This window comes from Rhodamnia argentea, chromosome 1, assembly GCF_020921035.1.
Source record: "Rhodamnia argentea isolate NSW1041297 chromosome 1, ASM2092103v1, whole genome shotgun sequence".
NCBI classification, from domain to species: Eukaryota; Viridiplantae; Streptophyta; class Magnoliopsida; order Myrtales; family Myrtaceae; genus Rhodamnia; species Rhodamnia argentea.
This window is the reverse complement of record NC_063150.1, coordinates 7696046-7716263: the sequence shown is the minus strand read 5'-3', so window position 1 is coordinate 7716263 and position 20218 is coordinate 7696046. Positions and strand designations below refer to the sequence as shown.

The window sequence follows — 20218 nt, the reverse complement described above, 5'->3', positions numbered from 1 at the left end:
TTTCAGTGTTCATATTACATTAAACTTGAACTTTGGATCCTTATTTGTTTAGGCCTTTCTTGGCAATATTTTCATAATTGTAAAAACGCCAGTTTTCTTTATAGGAACAATGTTTGCATATTTTAATAAAGAGAACAAATTTTTTTTTTTTGGGGGGTCGAAAAAGAGAACAATTTTATGAACATTGTTTGATGACAGTCGAAGATGGGCATACAAGAGACACAATTTGAGAGAAATATATGCATCTCTAACAATTGAAGTGGGGAATGAAACATCCTCCTCGAAAAAAACTATGCATAACCTTAATATATGTCTGGAGGAATTGTGATGCGGCAATAAATCCGATCAAGCTTTCGCAGGCTCATCATCATCTTCAATGTCCCAACTCAAGTCTTCTTCCTCCTCTGCAACACTCAGCCTTTTTCTCAGATCAGCCCTATTTGCGCTCGGAGTCCCGCCTGGCGCGACTTTCTGATCGTCAATACTGCTAAGATCCTCAATCTCATCCCAACCGAGATCCTCCTCCTCGGCTGCCGATGAATTGCTCAGTGCAGCAGCAGGGCTGCTCTCTTTTGATTTTGCAGGTTCAACAATTGTGTTTGAGGCCAAATTCTCTTGGGGTCCTGAAGAAGAATCTCTGCTGTTGACATCAGAAACCTTTTCCAAATGCACATCCTCTTCAGGCTCATTCCCGTCATTTGGGACAAGAGCGACACCCTCACCGCTATCCTCACTGGCCACATTCTCCACTTTCTCATGGACAACTTTGGGAGTCGGACTAACTCGTGATTCCCCACCCTGATTCTCCTCGTTCTGTTCCTCTGATTCTTCAATGTTTAACTCCGTGTGATACGAATCACTAACCAACTTCCCAATTTTCTCATCAGCTCTATCCTCTGTTTCCTTCCCATAGGCATCCTTTGATTCCACACTGCCCATCCCCGAAGTCGACTCCGTTGCCTCCTTAGAAGAACCATCCTTCTTCTCCTTCACAGCTTCCCCCAAATTTCCATCTTCATCATTGTCCATATGAACTGCTTCCACAGACACTACATTACTCAATCTAGTTCCTTTCTTCACTTCCTTATCACCACTGACATCATCGTCGTCATCATAAACGTCCCAAGTCAGCTCTTCCTCTTCACTTGAAATGGCCCTCTTCACAAGACTAGCCCTCACATTCTCAGCCTGCTCAAGCTTATGCACCCTATAAAAGTATCTAAACCAGAAAGTATCGTGGTCGATGCTACCCGGCACTAGCCTATAGTAGAATCCCCTGACAGGCCCATCTTCCTCCATCAATTTCTCGACTTCTTCCCCCTTCTCCCCCAAATGGAACCCCAATTTCCACCCACCGTAATCCTCCGAATCCTCCGGCTCCTCACTGAAGGTGTTAACATCGCCCCGAATCGCGCGAACCTGCGCATCCAGCCTACTGTACCTCCTATAAAACTGGCTACTATTGCCTACATTGCCATGACCCTGATCGGGGGAATCCAAATTGAGATCGGCGACGAGGATCGCCTCCTTACCTTGGGAGATGATCTGGGACGTCCCCTTGAGGACCGACGACCCGAGCTCGTCGATGGCTTGGCCGACGTTCTCCAGCGACCCGTGCGCCACCTGGATCTCCTTCCTCAGACCCAGCCCGAACTCCTGGAGGTCGCGGCGGTAGGTCTCGAGCACGGACTCGGACTTGGTCGTGAGGGTTTTCACGAGGCCGCCCAAGCCACCCCACCGAGAATTGGATGGGCAGTCTGGTTCTTGAGCAGCTTCTTCTTCTCGTGATGGATCGCCTTCGGAAGGTGATTGGGATTGGGCGGGTCTTGGGGGATCTGGGTCGTCGGAGAAGACGGATTTGAAGAAATTCATGATGAGTTTTCAGGGGTTCCTTCGTCGAAGCAGAGAGATGGTGAAGAAGATGGAAGCCGACTTCGATCGAAAGTTATCGATGCAGAGAGAGCGATTGATGGGACCGTCAAGAAGCCATGGATGTATTGCCGTATTGGTTGGGTGAACCGGATCGAGCGATGCGTTTGGACCGGATGAGTGAACCGGATCTAGTGAATTATAATTTCTTGTTTTTGAAACTTTATTTGGAGAACAAGTGAAAGAGCACACTGGCTTGAGTGTGCCAGAAAAGAATTAAAAATAATAATTTGAGCGTGTCAAAAAAAATTTACGCTTCTGTCCGTTTTGTGGAGAACAACTATCAGGAAAATTATTTCAGGATTTCTTTGTATTTGGTTCACAAGAAAATAAATTTGTTAAGGAAAATATTTTTTATCAATGAAGAAAAAGCCCTCAAAAGTGGAGAAAATGACTTTTTTTTTTAATTCTTTATTTTCTTTTATTTTCTTCCTTGTGCTGGTCGTTGGCCATTCACATCAGCAATTTCCGAACAAACAACGACGTAGAAAATCAAATGACGAAAAACATTTTCCTTAGCAAACAACTGAAAATAGTTTTAGTTCATTTTCGGGTTTTAGCCGAACACTGAAAAATATATTGTCAATTTTTCAGGAAAATGACTTTCCGAATATTGTTTTCCTGAAACGTCACATTTTTTCACGAAATGAATGGAGCCTAGCAAGAGGGAAGATATTTTTTTAGGCAACAAAAGCTTATGGAAAGCATTCCAAGCTTAATCTCGTGTTTATTATTAGCAAGAAACTCCTCAAAGAACCTTGCTGAATATAACTCAATTTTCTTATGATCAAGCTCGAAACAAGACAAATGATAGAATCTATCGACCAGGTCCCGACCTTACATCTCGAAAAATAATCGGATCATTTGCAAAAGCAAAGTGAGTGGCGGGATTGTCAAAATAGGTTATAAACCCATTTATTAATCCATAATGGACTAGGTTATCATATGAGCTAGTAAATTTTGATAAATGGGTTGATAAAAAGCAAAGTCCATCTATGTATGGGTTTAAATTCTAGCCAAGTCAAACGAGGATGCAAGGTCTTGACTCTCTTTCCTGTAATGTGAAGGAATAAGACACAAACTTTGGCCAAGTGTGCAATACGATTTATGAACTTTAAATTTATTCGATGTGGTCCATGAATTTTAACTCACTATGAAATGTCGTCTCCGGACTTTCAATTTATTTAGTACAGTCCTTTAACTTTTGATACATGTTCAATTTAATCTCTGAAATGTATGAAAATATTCAACATTATCCTTCCATTAACTCAAGTTCAAGAACAACATTAAATATTTTTATATATTACATGGACTATAAGTTGAACATATTCCAAAAGGTTAGAGACTGCATTGAACAAATTAAAAGTTCATAGACAATATTGCACATTGAGCAAAATTTTAGATATCACATTGTACATCATATCAAAGTTTACGGACCAATTATATGATTGTCCTTGACATAAACATGGAGAAAACGAAGAAACAAGCACCGCCACCACTATCGGAAGATTGAGGCCAAACGCTCGTTCTCTCCTTCTTGTACTTCACGTACAGAGCCGTCATAGCCACACGAAGTACACCTGAATCAGCACAATCGCCATCGGGAGGCTTGCTTGCAGGGTGGGTGTCAACGGCATCAGCGGCCTGATCTACGAGGAGAATAGTGGAGTCCTCACGATCTTTTCCTGGAAAATGAGATCCGCCATGCCATGCCTACACAGAGCACGCTCGGAGGAAGATGGTGACGACGACGGCGACAGACGTTGTGCACGCGCTCAAGAGGAAAGGGCCGGACACTGTACGGGTTCGGAGGTTGAGGTGGGATCTGACTGGGGTTCGAGAGTTTTTGGGTAGGAGGTTTCGTGATGTATTCAATGCCGGCCAAGGATGGGGCAATGATTCATCACACGGGTGATATTTCCGAACTCAAGCCTCGTAACACAACAATCCTTTTTTTAGACGAGATTACGTTCATTCAGACGCTTTTCGTAAGCTATGAAAGAGATGGAAAACCGAAAAGGAAAATTTAGCTTTCATTTGCTAAGTGCTACAACTGTTTCACAGACCTCTCAGGCAAAGAGCCAAATCATAAAATTGGGAAAAAGGCCGAAAGCAAAATGAGGTAGCAATAACTGGACAAGTGATGCTCCGATTTGCAAGTTAATCCACCAAATAAAGTCAACGCCATCTAATTAGTCCTTGTCCGGGTTTTCCCTATGTGCCGTAAGCATAAGTTGTTCTTTTTCCTTTTTTTTTGTTGTTGTCGTCGTCGTCTTTTTAACATTTGACCGACCCATGATCGTTATCGTTGAAACTCTCACAGTTTTTTTCCACCTAATTCCACCAAAACTGTACAAGATCATGTCTGCAGAAAAAAGAGCAAAACGGGTTCTGTAATCCCTCCACAGCAAACGTTAAACGAATGGCTATTATATATATTTCCAAAATGTCACTGGAATCTCAATCTCTCTCAAATCATAAAAAAAATAAGATAAATCTTTTCATGCTCACGTTTTTTCCTCTTGTTTCTTTTTTTTTTCTTTTCCTTCTTGTTTTGGGGTCATCTGTTCTCTTCAAACACTCCCTTCGTCTTCCCTTGTTCCTCCTCCCCCCTTACTCCTCAATGGCGTGCATGGATGAACGGTAGAGATCGTAGGGCGCCCAGAGATGGTCCACGCTGCATGGCCTCCTCGAGTCCAGCCTCAGCCATGGCTTGCCCTTCCCGCTCCAATGCAGCAGACTTATGGGGCCAGGGTGTAGAGCCCTGCACTTGCCTTCCAGGTTGTCCCCGCCGAGCCCGTGCTGGTTCCACCGGTGATCGACCGCCTTGATGTTGCCGCCCAGGACGAGCAAGAACGGCGGCAACGAGCCCAAGTGATAGATCCTCTTCTGCTTCTGGACCCCCATCCAGGCCTCCACCTTCTCCGTGTACCCTCCCTGCCTCCACTTGTCCACGTCCACCACCATCACTCCCGTGTTGAAGTAGCAAGGCCTCCTCCCCTCGAACGTCCTCGACACCGTTGGGTCAGACCAGAACCGGTCGGTGAAGTACTTGGTGAAGTTGGCGTGGCAGTACTCCGGGGCCGCCAGGACCTTCCCCTCCAGGCTCACCTCCCAGAGCTTCCCGATGTCGTCCACCACAACCAGGTCCGAGTCGAGGTAGATGACCCGCTTCACTTCGGTTGGGATCATGTCTGCCAGGTAGATCCTCGCGTAGTTGAGGGGCTGGTCGAGCGCCTGCCGGATCGACTTGGAGATCTTGCCGCGGACCCGGCTGGAGTCGAAGCGGTAGACCTTGAAGCGGAGGTAGGGGAAAGTGGACCGGATGCTCGAGAAGACCTCCGGCTCGAACCGCGCCCACAGGAAGTGGAACTCGAAGTTCTCCGGGCACATGGAGTGCTGGAGGATGGAGAGGACCGCGGCCATGGTGCCCCGGAGGTAGTTGGAGTCGAGGGTCATGGCGACGTGGATCCTATTGGCACGGTCGCAGGCATCGGCATTGCGGAACGCGGGGGCCTCCCTGAAGATGGGGACCTCGGGGGAGGGCTTCCGGATGACGCCGAGGCGGACAGCACCGGCGACGGAGGAGGAGTGGCATGGGAGGAGGAGGAGGAGGAGGAGGATGGACAGGAGGCCAAGGAGTGGGAGGGAATGAGGGGGGCTCCAAAAGGCCATCCTGTCCCAAAGACATTAAAGGTGGGAGGAGTAGGTGGATTAGGAATTATCTGGGAAGGGCTAATGGAAACAGTAGTGGCCATTCTTAGGTTGTCCCAAAGAGAGAGGAGGTTAAAGGAGAAGGTCGAATGATTGACTGATATTCAAGAAGAGGGATGAGAGGGAGAGGGAGAGGGAGAGAGAGAGAGGGGGTTGGTAAGAACTGGAAGGAAGAGAAGATTTTGCGGAAGACTCTCTCTTTGTGATTATTTAACAAGTGATTGCACCACATTTCGCCAAATTAATTTAACTCCTCACAAACAAACGTTCAAAACAAAAAGAAAAAGAGGTTGCTGTAGAAAATTAGCATCCGTTCGTGTTTTTACATTCTCGTATGTTAAAAATTTCATATACAGATAAAATAATTTCCTTAGTTGTTTGTATAACGGATAAAAATCTAAACATTTGGACTTTGTTATATTTTGGATGAGAGCACCTTTGAGCGATTCATTGAATCTTTATAACTGCACGCATCGTATCGAATATAAGAATGTATTAATGTGTAAGCGCTTGGTATGGTTTTGATAGAATTATATGCGAAAAGCATGAGGTTGAAAATCAAGATGGGTTTGCTTTTTACCTATATAAATGAACGTGCATAGCTTTAGCTTGGACAAAAGTGGATAGTTGCTCCAATATTAGCCAAAATCTCGACTAAGAAGTGCGCCACCTCCAGCCTCAATTTCATCCACAAAACTTCACATGCAATTCCATGAAAAAACAAGTTTTAGCTCATCACCAAATCATGACTCCATTGAAGTAGCTTCGATTAAGATTCGGCGCCTAAAGATCTCGCCTTTGATAGAAGAACTTGCCACAGGCAATATCACCATCTTTTCTCCTCATCTCGACTACCTTCAACTTGATGAAAATTAGGTGATAAATTAGCTAGGGTTTCAACTAAATCCTCCCTCTTATCTTTTCCATTCATCAGCCTCCCTCTTTCTTTTAGCTTTCAATGGCTTTCTTTCTCTACATGTGCAATTTTCGCCAAGTCGATACAATTTGGTGAATTCAAGTGAGTACGGGGTATTTTCGGCATACCCGAAAAGTTACACTTTTGCAACGAGAATGTCGAAATCCATTTATTTCAGCGCAAAGCACTAAATTAAGCATTCTTTATCCATAACGGCGTTTTATCCGAACCAAGTCCGACGTATGCGTGAGTTGTTGTGAAATGCAAACGGTACAAAATGCAAAATACGCCAAAACCAAAAACACATTTATTGGAATGTGGTACTCCTAGAGAAAGAAGTTCGTACGTTTCGGTGTCGTCTTCACAAACAAAAAAAAAAAAATGAACTTTTTCATTCCGGGAACAGGTGATCATCGTACCTCGAGCTGCACTTGTGCCTCCATGCTTGTATAGCACCGGGTAGTTAGTGTTGCGGTGAGATAATCCATGCACGCATCGCAGTCTGCTTTAGAGATCGCCGGACTACACGTCCCATGACCAAAGCATGCCCCACCAGCCCACGCGAGCGAGCTGTAATAGTCATAGCCGGCATCCGCCGTGTTTGCTTCTATATCATCGAGAAGGTGACCTATGTGCTGCTCATAATCATCGCTCGGCGTAAAAGCTTCGTCGCCACTCTTAAAGCCCGCCTCGGCCTCGTCCGCATCTCCTACCGTGACAATTGCATGATTGAGAGAGAGCCATAGAAGGAGGACCGGCATCTTGAAATAGGAAGCCATGGTAAAGATTTCCTGCACTTGCTAGGTCTTCTTCTTGATTTGTTGCTCAGTTTCCTATGTGCTTGAACATATACATAGGTATTCTGGAGTGAAGTAAGCTATTGAGTATCAATCCTTGTTGATCCATACATGCAAAACGTGCTTGGGCGAGGTTTTCAAATATCAATCTTTTTTCCTGCCAATACCGATTAAGCTTTGAAAATTGTGAATGCACTCTAATTTAGTCGATCTCATGCGTTGATTAAGAGATTGGTCCAATCGAAAGCGTGCCTTCTAATTGGCTGTGGACTCATCGGTGATTCAATTAGAACGATCAAGGTCCACAAATAATATCGCCCTCTAGAAGTTATTTACATAAAGATGTGGAGCATCCTCGAGCTTTGAATATCCATTTTTAGCTTGGTTATAATTAATGATTGAGATGATATGGATTTAGATGATTTATATATCGTGCAATGTCTTCTCATCGGGTTTGCGAAATGCAGGCACACGCACCAATTCCGTACACCCTTCTTCGGGAAAAATTCTTGGTGCTCCCTCGGACCATTTAAATCCACTTCATCTCAGCCATTAAAGTTTATGGGAACTACCTCGCTCATTTGAACCGGTGCACATGAGACTCTTCCAAGTTCATAAATACGTGGGAAAATTACAAAAAGTCTTCTAAACTTACTATAATTATGCCAATTCAATCCAGATTTCTTTTTTTAATCAATTGAGTTCTAAATTTTTTGCATCCGTGCTACTTCAGTCTATCCGGCCAACTTTAATGCTGACATGGAGATTGGCCGGCACAGCCAGATCTGACGGGAAACCTCATACTTATTGAACTATACTAAAGCACGGCCTCCCCAATTGACAGACTCTTGAATCGTAACGGATCGTTACGTGTGCCGCCTTGTTTCGTTATTAAACGTGAGTTCCACCAAGTACGGCCTTCCTTCCCACCAAAAAAAAAAAAAAAAGTACGGCCTTCCAGAAAAGGTCTAAATGCATGTTTATGCTATTGTTGTCATCAAGTTATGGGCTTCCAGAAAACTTCAAAATCAAAGGACGAGGGCTACATATCCTTAATGCGTAACGAAAGGTAGATGTATCCTATAGACAATAGACATAATTAGTAGAATGAGAAAGTTATTTCACTAGTTGTTGAATATCACTTTGCAAAAAAAAAAAAAAAAAAATGTAATAAATTCATTAAAAATCCTAAAACTCGCTATGAAAGTATAATTGAGCCATAAAACTTAAAAAAAAAAAAATTGCAATCAAGTCCTAAAACTTATCAAATTGGTGAAATCGAACCTTTTGTTAAGTCCACCTAACTTAGCTAACGAAAAGTACTAATGTAATTCTTTTAATTTTTTCTATCTTACGTGGGGACAACATGACTAAAATAATATTGTTTTAGTCCAAATTTGGTTTTCAATACAAATTCATTTACATTAATTTAAGAAATAATCTAAATAAAAACATAGAGGTGAGGAACATGGCCGTGAGGGCTTGCAGCCCTTTAGGCCGCTGCCGCCCCACCATCGCCAGGAAAGGCCGACGATGGTGGGGGATGCCGGCGGGTTGCCGAGCTTTGGCCAGTGGTCATCAACCGTCAACGAAGGGCTATAACATACACCCGGATCCGAACGAAGGTTGCGGCTCTCTCCGGCCACTAGCCAGAACCCGGCAACCTCCACCGGCCATCCTCCATCATCGCCGGCTCTTCTCAATAATGGTGGGGTCGCCTAATTTCTCACCTCTCTCTTTTTCATTTTTCATTTTGTTTTTTAATTTAGCTTAATATTCATTTAATTTGAATTTGTATTAAAAATCAAATTTGGATCAAAACCGACGCCATTTAGTTTTTGTTTCATGTTATAGCCACGTCATCTCAATGACGCCATTTAGCTTTTGTTTCGTGTTATAGCCATGTCATCGCGACATCAATATTTTTCGTTAACCAAGTTGGACGAAGTTAGAGGAAGAATTTGATTGCACCAATTTGACAAGTTTTATTATTTAATTGCAGTTTTATGTAATTTTTAGGATTTAATTTCCTTTTCGCGACAAGTGTTTGGATTTTCAGTGTACTTATCCTTGAAAAGATAATAAGTGACACCAACAACAATCAATTTGGTTTCATTATTTTCATAATTTTCAGAGTTAGAAAATGCATGATCATTGATGACTAATATTATCAACTTTTTTATTTAGAAAGATTGAAGGTTTTTAAGGATGTCACATTTTTCTGTAGATTAAAATGACGATGTTGTCCCTTGGCAACAGTAGAATATGACCATTAGTAAGAAGGAAAAAAGAAAAAAGAGCTCACACACACTAATATATATATATATATATATATATATGAATGAGAGATTCCTTTATTGTATTTGAGTCATTTCTTGAGTCTCTTATCTTGTAAATTTATTTCTTTTCCCATTGTGTTTAATATACAGATGTACTATTGTCTTGAAGTAGTTAACATTGTTGTTACTGTAATTAGGAAAATGTTTTCTTGATAGTATTATCAATGACAGTAAAATCTCAAGCATAGATTCACACACCATTATTACGTGTTTTGCATAAATCACTCACCGATTGGGAGGGCTTGTTGTTAGAAATAACTGACAGTGTTGTCAGACTGTCAAGCTAATAACTCCCACATAATTATATGCAAAAGGTTTGAGGTTGAAAAAAAAAAGATGGTTTTGGTGTCTTCCATAAAGAAGACATTAAATCAATCAAAAGTCATGAATTTAACTCCGACAAAAGTGGATAGTTTCTCCGAAATTAGCTAAAAAACTGGGCTAAGAAGTGCTCCGCCTCCAACCTCAATTTCCATCCACAAAACCTCGCATGCAATCCCATAATAGCAGGGTTTTAGCCTATCACCAATCATGACTCCTTGAAGGAGTTTCAATCAAGATTTTGAGCTTGAAGATCTCACCTTTGACGGAACAATTTGCCACAAGCAGTATCACCATCTCTCATCTCCAATACCCGCGGTGAAATTAGGGGAAAAATTAGCTAGGTTTTCAAGGCATAAATTGTCAAAAAGATTATTAAAATTATTGTACTTGTGTCAATTCAGTCCTAAACCTTTTTACATTTGTGCCAATTCAGTCCTAAACTTGTGCATTTGTACTAATTCAGTCCATCCGTCCAACTTTGACAGGCCAATATCGACATAGATGCCGATCGGTGCTGACATGGTTAATTTTTTAATACAAAAATATTTTGAAAATAAAAATAAAAAAATTATTCAAAAAAATATTAAAATGTTAATAAAATTTGTCCATGTCGGCTTCGATGGGCATCCACGTCAATGCTGGCTAGCAAAAGTGGCCTGAGTTACCATGAATGCAAAATGTTTAGGATTGAATTGGCAAAAGAAAAAATTTAGGGCTAAATTGACACAAATGCAAAAGGTTTAGAATTGAATTGACAAAATTAAAAGGTTTCGGACTAAATTGGCAAAAGTGCAATATGCTTAGGACTTTTTTGACAATTTTTCTTGTTCTCAAGCAAATCCTCTCGTGGCTTTTCCATAGATCGGCCTTTCTCTATCTTTTAACTTCTATCTAGTTTTTTTTTTTCCCTCTCTTGTGGCCAAATGGTTTACACGAAAGACCCAAATTTTGCGTCTTGAAATAAGCATAACTAAGGCTCCGTTTGGTTCAACATTTGCAGAAAATCTTTGGGGAAATGCAAAAGCCTTAGGCCAAAGGGCTTTATTGGAATGCAAATACCGTTTGGTAAGTTGTAATTGAAAAATGCCTTGGGATGCAACTTTGGGGAAAATATCGTTTGGTGAACATATATTTGCAAAGTCCTTTCGTGTGACCACTGTAAATCTAAGGCCTAGGCCAAACGGCTTTAGTGGAATGCAAATACTATTTCGTAAGTTGTAATTGAAAAGTGCCTTGGGACGCAACTTTAGGGAAAATGTTGTTTGGTGAACATATATTTGCAAAGTTCTTTGGTGTGACCAATGTAAATCTTTTAATTTTAGTTTGTTAAGAATTGAAAACAAAATAACTTTAACTTTGGCTGCTGCAGAATATTATTCAAAAATCAATTACTTCAATAGTGGAAGAGACTTTTATCCACACTTGAGATGTCTTCCTGCAAGCACAAACGAAAAGGGAAAATCGAAAGCATTAGACCCCATATCATAATTGGTGGATAATTTGGCTACTGCATAATGTTATCTGAAAATTGTCATCCCAGGAACTTAAAATAAATGATGAATCCATTGATTACAATAACTGAATGGACAAACCAACAACAAAGAGGCGAACGGCCACGAGGGGCGAGAGGTGAGTGTGAGGGAATGGTCTAGAGAGGTGAGTGGCCGTGTGGTTATTTTGCGTTCGTTGAGAGAGGTGAGAGGACTAGAGAGAGAAGAGAAAAAAAATAGGGTGGCCATCGAGAGAGATGAGAGGATTGGAGAGAAAAGTGGGAAAATGGAGTTTTGGTTAACAAAGGGCAAAGCTGAAATTTTGATTAATAAATGAAGGTAAAATAGGCAATTTCCAAATTTTCATTAAATCAGGAAGTTGCATACCAAGAATGCAACTTCCTAAGGGACCTTCAAGGCTCCTTTCCTCCAATGGGCTTTAGAAAGCTTTGGAGATACACTTATATCTCTCCAAAGCCCTTAAAAAATGTTACCAAACATGATTGCATTTGCCCAATGGACTTTGAAAACCCCAAAGTCCTTTACAAATGGTGAACCAAACGGAGCCTAAGGAGGTCAAATCACATTTTGAAAGCGTTGCGAATGCGAAAGTTACACAAATGGAAAATCCACCGAAAGCGGAAGTACATTTATTGGAATATCGTACTCTAGGAGAGATCGGTTCATATGCTTCCGCGTCTTCACGAATGGAAATGAACTTGTTATTCCGTGAACGGGTGATCGTCGTACCTGATTCCACAGCCCACGTACTGCATTTATGCCGAAATGCTGGTAAAACACCGTTCGAGTATTTCCTTGGTTGAGATCATCCGTGCATACGAAGCACGCTTCCTTGGAGATCGATGTATTGCACGTTCCATGACCAAAGCAAGCCCCGCCCGCCCACGCCAACGTGCTGTAATAGTCATAGCCGGCATCTGCCGTGTTTCCGTCTATATCATCGAGAAGCTGACCTAAGTACTGATCATACTCATCTCCCGGCATGAAAGCTCCGTTGCCGCACGTAAAGCTCACCACGACCTCGTCCGGATATCCTATGGCAACATTGCATGATTGGAAGAGCCATGGAAGGAGGACCAGCATCTTGAAATAGGAAGCCATGGGAAAAAGATTTCTGGGTTTTCTTCTTGATTTGTTGCTCAGATTCCTATTTGCTTGAACATGTCTGTGTGTGTCTATATATATATTGTTAAGTTCCTCACCTAGCTAAACCCACCATTTTGTTTCATTTATGATTAATTGCCATCTTATATTTCCTTAAGTCACTGCTGATGTGACTAGTCCTAGAGTAAACCAACCCTTTAACTCTCTCTTTCTCTCTACTGTGGGGGTCGGATTATCCTGCTATCAAATTGTCAATGACTTCTGGAGTGAACTAAGCTACTTCGTTTGGCATCAATCCTTATATATCCATACATGTATATGTGTTACGGTGAGGTTTTCAAATATCAACTGTTTTCCTGCCAAAACCGATTAAGCTTCAAAAATAGTGGAGAAACTCGTCCAAAAAGTTCTAACCCTATTGCACTTTTGTCAATTCAATCGTAAATCGTTTAATTTTGCCAATTGATTTCTAAACCTTTTTATGTTTTTTCAATCGAATTCATCCGGTCAATTTTGGCAAGAAATCGTTGCCGTGGCGAACAATTTCTGATAATGTTTTAGTATCTTTAGAATATATATTTTTCTTTTTTTCCCTCTTTAATTTTTTTCTTTTTACTTTTTCTTCTTTTTGTATATTGTATTTTCCTTCCGTTTCCCACTGCTGGGCCTCATTGATGGCTGGTCGAGATTGCCGACCTCGGGTGAGGGCTACCCTTGATGCCTCGGGGGAGGGATACCCGGGCCTAGGTTGGCGAGGGCATCCCTTCACCAAATCAGCAAGAGTGACCCTCGATTGAAGCTGATGATCTCCGCTTGCCATTGACAAGGCCTGGCGGTTGCCCATGGAATGAAAAAGGGAAAAATATAAGCAAAAAAAAAAAAAAAAGTAAAAAAGGAAAAAATAATATTAATAATTATTCACAATAACGCCGTTCGTACCATGTAAGTTGGCTGACATCCACGTCAGGGTTTTTTGGCCGTATGAACTCAATTGGCAAAACTTGAAAAGTTATGACTCAATTGACAAAACTAAAAAGGTTTAAGACTGAATTTGTAAAAGTATAGTAGGTTTAGGGCTTTTTGGACAATGTTTCCAAAATTGTAAATGTACTCTAATTTAAACAATCTCACACATTGATTAAGAGATTAAGGCCGGATATTTGAACCAAAAATAAGGCGCAAAAATACAATTCTAGAACTGGTGAAGTTAGCTATCGCCTTTTTTTTTTTTTCAAATTTATAGGGTTTTGTGAGGAATTAGATCGGGGTACTATATCAAATCAAAAGTGTGTCCTCTATGTGGATGTGGACTCACCGGCGATTCAATTAGAATGATATTGCCCTTCCACACAAGGATGTTTACGTATTAGGCCTAACAAATAAGAGGATCGAGTCGAAAATGATCCAACCTAAATTGATCCATTTTTAAGAAATACAGTTTTAGTGATTCATACCGACCCCACATATACCTAACCCCACCTATATTACTAAACACAATCAGGTTTAACCCAACCAATGAAAACCCTTACGCACCCATTTAACCTATTTGAAGCTCTTTTTGGATGATTTTTTATATCAAATTAAAAAGTAAATTAACAAAATAAAAAAAATGCTAATAAACAAAATAGAGAACGTAATAAAACATAAAGATTGAAATACTTGTAAACAACTAAAATAGTATGCATGTGTTGTGACGACACATACTCTGAATGCATGCTTCGTCGATCCAAGCCAAGTTGACTCTTTTGTTGTTGCCAAATCCATTAAAATCCATATTTACGATCCATACTATCACAACCGTGCACCGGGTCTGATTTGGGTAGAGTCCAAATCCATTAAAATCCAGAACTAGGTGGGCTTTGTTTTTTATAAACCCATACCAATTCATTTTTTGCAAAATTTACTAACTCATGTAGTAACCTAGCCCATTACACATAGGCTAAAAAATGGGTCCATCACCCGTTTCGATAGCTCTAATCACGTGTGTTACTTTGGATAATCGAAAGAGCATACGAGGTGTCATAGGCCCTCATCCAACGGTCGGTGGAGGTCGCCGGGCCTCGATCGGTGGCGGACAACCTCTTACTAGCCCTAACAAAAAAGAAAAGAAAAGGAAAAAAAGGATAGGAAAAAATTATTAAAAATTAAAAAATAAATGAAGTACTAAAATATATATTATTAAAATTTACACAATGTCAGCAATTTTGGACTGCACCACATCAGCAATTTCAGGTGAAAATTAGTCGGATTGACTGAATTGACACAAATACAAAATGTGTAAGACTTAATTGACAAAAAAAACAGGGTTAAGGACAAAATTGGACAATTACAATAGAGTTAAGACTTTTTTTTGTAATTTTTCCTAGGTAGAGTCTTAGAAAAGGTGGGAAGTACCTATCAAGGAATCGGTTCAAAACGTTAAGTAATTGGGTTGGTTTTAACATAGCCACATGCGACAGACGTAGACCAACACTTTCCTTGGGCAACCTATAGAAATAAAGACTGGACAAAACATTAGTTAATGAGCAAAGGTCATGTGTCCCTTGATGCAATGCATCCGGAACAGTCGCTTATGATAGAATATGTCTTCAGACTTAGGTAAAATACGTCAAATATGTCTGAGTCTTAGGGTTAATCGTGATAGTCCCATCCTCCATCAATTTACCTAAATAGAGAAAATGGTGCAACTTCCAGAATAGCCCTACCCTAACATCTCAATTTCTAGATTTGAGCACTTTTGAAGGGGCGATTCGATTTGAAAAAAAAAATGTGCAATTTGAAAAATATTTTTTAAAAATAATTGTTTATATTATTTAAGAAAAAATTGGTGCACGAAAAATATTTCATCATATTATTCATCGAGACTTTTTATTCGACACGAGTTACGAAGCGGAAAGACGTGCAGGGTACAACACAAAATGGTACGAAGAAGCGCTCTTCCACTAAGCACGAGCAAACATGCCAAAGGCGGGATTGATGGTGGTGAACCCGCCGTCCACCGCCAGGTTGTGGCCGCTGATGTACTTGGACTCGTCGCTCCCCAAGAACAGAGCAGCCTCCGCCACATCTTCTTCCCGAAGAGTCACTCCTTCCAAGTTGGAATACGCTCGGAATCCTGGATTCTCGTCGATCTTGAACATCTCCTCTGACAGCGGCGTTCGAATGAAGTAAGGCGAGAGACAGTTCACGCGGATCCCGTACGGCCCAAGCTCCGCGGCCACGTTCCTCGTGAGCCCCACGACGGCGTGCTTGGAGCTGGCGTACGCATGGGACGCCACCCCTCCCACGCTCGAGCTGACGCTCCCGATGTTGATGATGGTTCCCCTTCGCAACGGGATCATGGCTCGAGCCGCGTGCTTGGCCCCTAGGAAAACTCCCGTCAGGTTCACGCTAATCACTTTGTCGAAGTCGGCCTTGTCAATGTCCAATATGTTGAGTTTGGGTGGGTCCCCGATCGCGGCGTTGTTCACCATTATGTCCAGCTTTCCGTGCCTGTCAACTGCAGCGGCGATGGCGTTCTCAACGTCTGATTCGCATGACACGTCGCAATGCACGAAGGATGCGGTCTCCGGCCCTAGATCCTTGCACACCGACTTGCCCAAGTCGCTGCGAATGTCGGCAATAATGACTTTAGCCCCATGCTTGGAGAAGAGCCTGGCGGTAGATTCTCCTATGCCGCACGCCCCGCCGGTGACCACGGCCACCTTTCCTTCTAGTCTGCAGATCATAAGCTAGTGAATCCCATTGGTCCAGACACAAACTAAAACGACAGTACTTCTCTCTTTGATGAATGAGCAATGGGGTCTTGCTCTTCAGTTTTCGGACACGTGAAATATACACTTATGCCGCAAAGAAATGTTTCCCTCCCGACAGTCTGATAGTTACTTCTAACCGTAGATTCACACATCATCATCGCGTATTTTGTATAAAACACTCATTAATTAAAAAATCGTAAGGTCAGAAATAATGACAAGATTGTCAGACTGTCAGAGTAACAGCTCTTAATGCCGCATAAACTCATCGCATGTGTCGAGTCAGAAATTGTGGTATATTTCCATTATGCTAACCCAAGATTACGTCTCGGAAGATTAGATTTAAGTGCAAAAAAAGAAGTACACAAAATAGAAAACTTTCCAACTTCCAGAGATACGGTTCCAAAACTTCTAAAACCGATTGCCATATAGTTGATTGATGACATATGTGAATGGATATGCATACCTTCGTGCTGCCTGGGAGAGGAGTGCTGTGGCTGCCATGGTCCAAAGGTTATAACAAAGATGGCTCTAGCTTATCAGCAGGTGGGTTCTTGTGTGATTTGATTAGTGATGGCGATGGCGATCGAACCAAACCCTTCTCATTTTATAGACGTCTGGTGGTGGTGGTGGGGGGGAGGGTTGTTGTGGCCGCCTAATCTAATACCAATTGATTTCAGGGAAAATAAAGTTTACAGGGGCTCCCCTCGTGTGAACATCGTCCCAAACACACTTGGTCATCAGTTTCCATGTTGTTGTCCGCGACAAAGACAAGCGCCATAGAGAAGTTTCCATCCAAGTTTCAGTCATTCTTATCCAAATGACCATGACAAGCTTCGTGGGAGCTTCCCCTTAAGTTAAAGATTATGTTTGTTTCGCCAAAGATGAACGATCCTAGAAAAACGTTTTCCTAGAAATGATTTGTTATATCTCTTGGAATATATTTAGCCAACAAATAATATTTTCATTGTCGATAATAATTTATGTCTAAATATTTTCGTGGACAGTGGAGATATTTTTTGTTCATATATTTTTATAAGCGATACAATCGATCATTTTTTGAGAAAATATTTTCTAAAGTGTAGATTTTTCGCGAAACAAATGGACTCTACCGATACATGCATGTATCCCCTTACGATGTTTTCTCTGAACAAGTTGTATTTCTTTTTTCCCCACACCACCACATGGTTTCATCCCCCTACAGCATCTTCTTTCATGGTCTACGTACACGATTGTCGTTTGGGTCAAAGATGGCGCTTGTCGATTTTATTAAGGAGGTAAAGTACCAAGTTGTCCACATATATGTATATAGACACACGCCTCCCACGTGTTCACGTGGAGCAAGAAAAATACTCTTTATCTTTCGTAAGACATGGCGAAGCTTATCTTGCATTATGGAAAATGTCATCGTTCAATTATTGGAATTTCCTGTACTGGTTCTCAAAGTGTCTTCTTATGGATTTAGTCCTCTAACTGTAATGGCGAGTCAAAAATTGACATGATTGTACTATGTTTATGACACATTTGGTAATTCATTCCGTTCGAGTCATTCAAGTATTCTCAGCGTTCTCTCGCTCTCAATTAAACCCAATGACTCACTTAGTGTTTATGCTTAAAATTTTTGTGAAACAACCTCTAAATCTCCATTGGAATGTAGGTCTAAGCTTCACTTGAACTACGCCATAACTGTGAATCTAGGCAAGCGCCGACTCCATTTTTGTGGTAAAAGGACGCTTTTTGTGTCAAAAGTTGTGTATGGAGATCACTTTGGTGTCAAAAGTTTCAATTGAATCACTTAAGTACCGGTCGGAGACAAAATGATGATTGTGGTGCCTCCGGCAATAATTTTCGTCAAAAATTAATGCGTGCCTTTTTCAATTAAAATTTTAATGTAAAATGACATTTTAGAAAAAAACAGAAGTCCACGTGGCTTACACGTGGACTTCTACATTTTAAAATAAATTAAAATAAGTCAAATTTAAATTCAAAAATCAGTAAAAACCTAAATTTATTTAAAGAATAAAATTTATTCAAAATAAATTAAAAATAAGCTTAAAAAGCTTAAAATTAAAAAGAAAAAAAATTGGAGGAGGCAGAGGACCGGGCGATGAGGGTTGTCACAAGCCCTTGCCGCCGCCGCCACCCCACCATTGTCGGCAGCGGCTAGCGGTGGTGGGGTTGGGCCAATTTCAATTTATTTTAAATAAATTTGTAGTTAATTTTTTTTTCTAATTTTTAGGATTTTTTTTATTTTTTGTAAACTAATTAAGTTTGTATTTTTATTTTTAATATTTTTTTTCAATTTTTACCTTTTTTAATTGTTGACTGGACCACACCGGAACCACATCAGCTTGACTTATTAATAAAATAAGGTCACATGAGAATTCCGACGGATCAAATCGGATTTGGCACTAAAACGATCGTTTTTTCAAAAACTTAATACTTAAGTGATCCGAATGAAACTTTTGACTCTAAATTAATCTCCGTACACAACTTTTGGCACCAAAAGTGTCCTTTCCCCCCATTTTTGCGGATGATGAAAACAGTTTTCGTTTCTTCATTTTTACAGGCGATGCACGCGATCTTTTGTAGGAAAATATTTTCGAAATCATTAATTTTTCGCAAAGCAAATGCACCCTTAATTCAATTTGGACTTTCTTCTACCATGCTGCTTCCGAGAGTCGTACACCGTGCCAGATTTCCACACACCTCAATTGAAGTTGTTGAAGGTTGATCAATCGACAAAGGGAATGGAAGAGGAAAAAAATGTGCAATTCAATTGTTGCCAATGAGCTCTTCCTAAAGAAAAAAGGTCTTCTTATGGGGACCATGTGAAGGATCTTTTCCTTATTTAAACAATTTAGTTTAAGTACTTACGGGTCAAATCACAATGAATAGCAATTGGAAGTCCATCGTGGTCGTTTTTAAATTTGATATTAATCCTCCTTCTATGTTCTAGCAGGTAAACAATTTTCCGTTCAATTACAAATCAAGCAAGAATTTGGACAAGATTCCCGGAAGTAGATTGCCAGAACTTTGAGTTAATTGCATTTTTCTAACAAATTCATTGCAAGTTTCGAATTTAGAGACAAAAACGGCTCGCACAGTTAAATTATGTCTCAATTTTGAATCGTTACGGAACCCAACCCCGATTGGATAAATATCCAAATTGACTGCACAAAGGAAGGAGTTGAACTTCACATACGATTAAAACAAAAGGAACGCAGTGGCACAATGGCACTACAAGACAAAGAGGGGCACACTTATTCTAAAATATTTACTTGCTGCTGACTCCTTCCATGAACGTAGATTCTAATACTCGAACCAAATCACCATGTAAACCTTTGGTGTTCATCATTGTTCCTCATTTATATTTTCTGGCTCTCTCACATTGACATAAATTGCAAGATCTTGATTAGTTTTCGTGTACTTAATTACAACACGCGCGATAAAAACAAGTATATGGTTAACCATCTCTCATCAACCCAATTTTTTGTCAACATTATGTCACTTTTAAGAAAGCAAAACCGGTTATTTACTAAAGTATAGCAATCTTCTTATGCATTAGCGGTTACTATGTAGCAATGCCAGATCCGAATATGAGAGAGTAAGGGCGAATGTCAATTTGTTAGATTGAAATTGACAAAACTTAGGAAAAATCATGCAAAAATTGAGGGGGGAGGATGGAGTGAGTGAGACCGAATACATGAATTTGTGTCGCGAGTTTTTTCACGTTCAAATGAGTTGTTTATTTGTAACCATTTTGGTATTATGTGTAATTTAGGTGTCAAAAATACTAGAGCGTACGAGCATTCGTAAACTATGATTACCC

The 20218-nt window shown here is 40.7% G+C and overlaps 3 protein-coding genes across 3 annotated transcripts; all 3 read right to left on the bottom strand.

Moving 5' to 3' along the window:
• Positions 1-157: 157 nt before the first annotated feature.
• LOC115728691 (BSD domain-containing protein 1-like) lies at positions 158-15540 on the bottom strand. The gene is made up of 3 exons (XM_048283115.1): positions 15514-15540; positions 7396-7399; positions 158-1916 (listed from the first exon to the last, which is right to left on the bottom strand). Exon 3 carries the CDS (start codon positions 1870-1872, stop codon positions 346-348), a length of 1527 nt encoding a protein of 508 aa, XP_048139072.1. The 5' UTR covers positions 1873-1916; positions 7396-7399; positions 15514-15540; the 3' UTR covers positions 158-345.
• Positions 4501-5618, bottom strand: LOC115728694 (probable galacturonosyltransferase-like 4). The gene has a single exon (XM_030659057.2). The coding sequence runs from the start codon at positions 5602-5604 to the stop codon at positions 4543-4545; it is 1062 nt and encodes a 353-aa protein (XP_030514917.1). The 5' UTR covers positions 5605-5618; the 3' UTR covers positions 4501-4542.
• A 36-nt stretch (positions 15541-15576) lies between the features above and the next one.
• Positions 15577-16362, bottom strand: LOC125316044 (secoisolariciresinol dehydrogenase-like). The gene has a single exon (XM_048282911.1). The coding sequence runs from the start codon at positions 16360-16362 to the stop codon at positions 15577-15579; it is 786 nt and encodes a 261-aa protein (XP_048138868.1).
• Positions 16363-20218: the final 3856 nt, after the last annotated feature.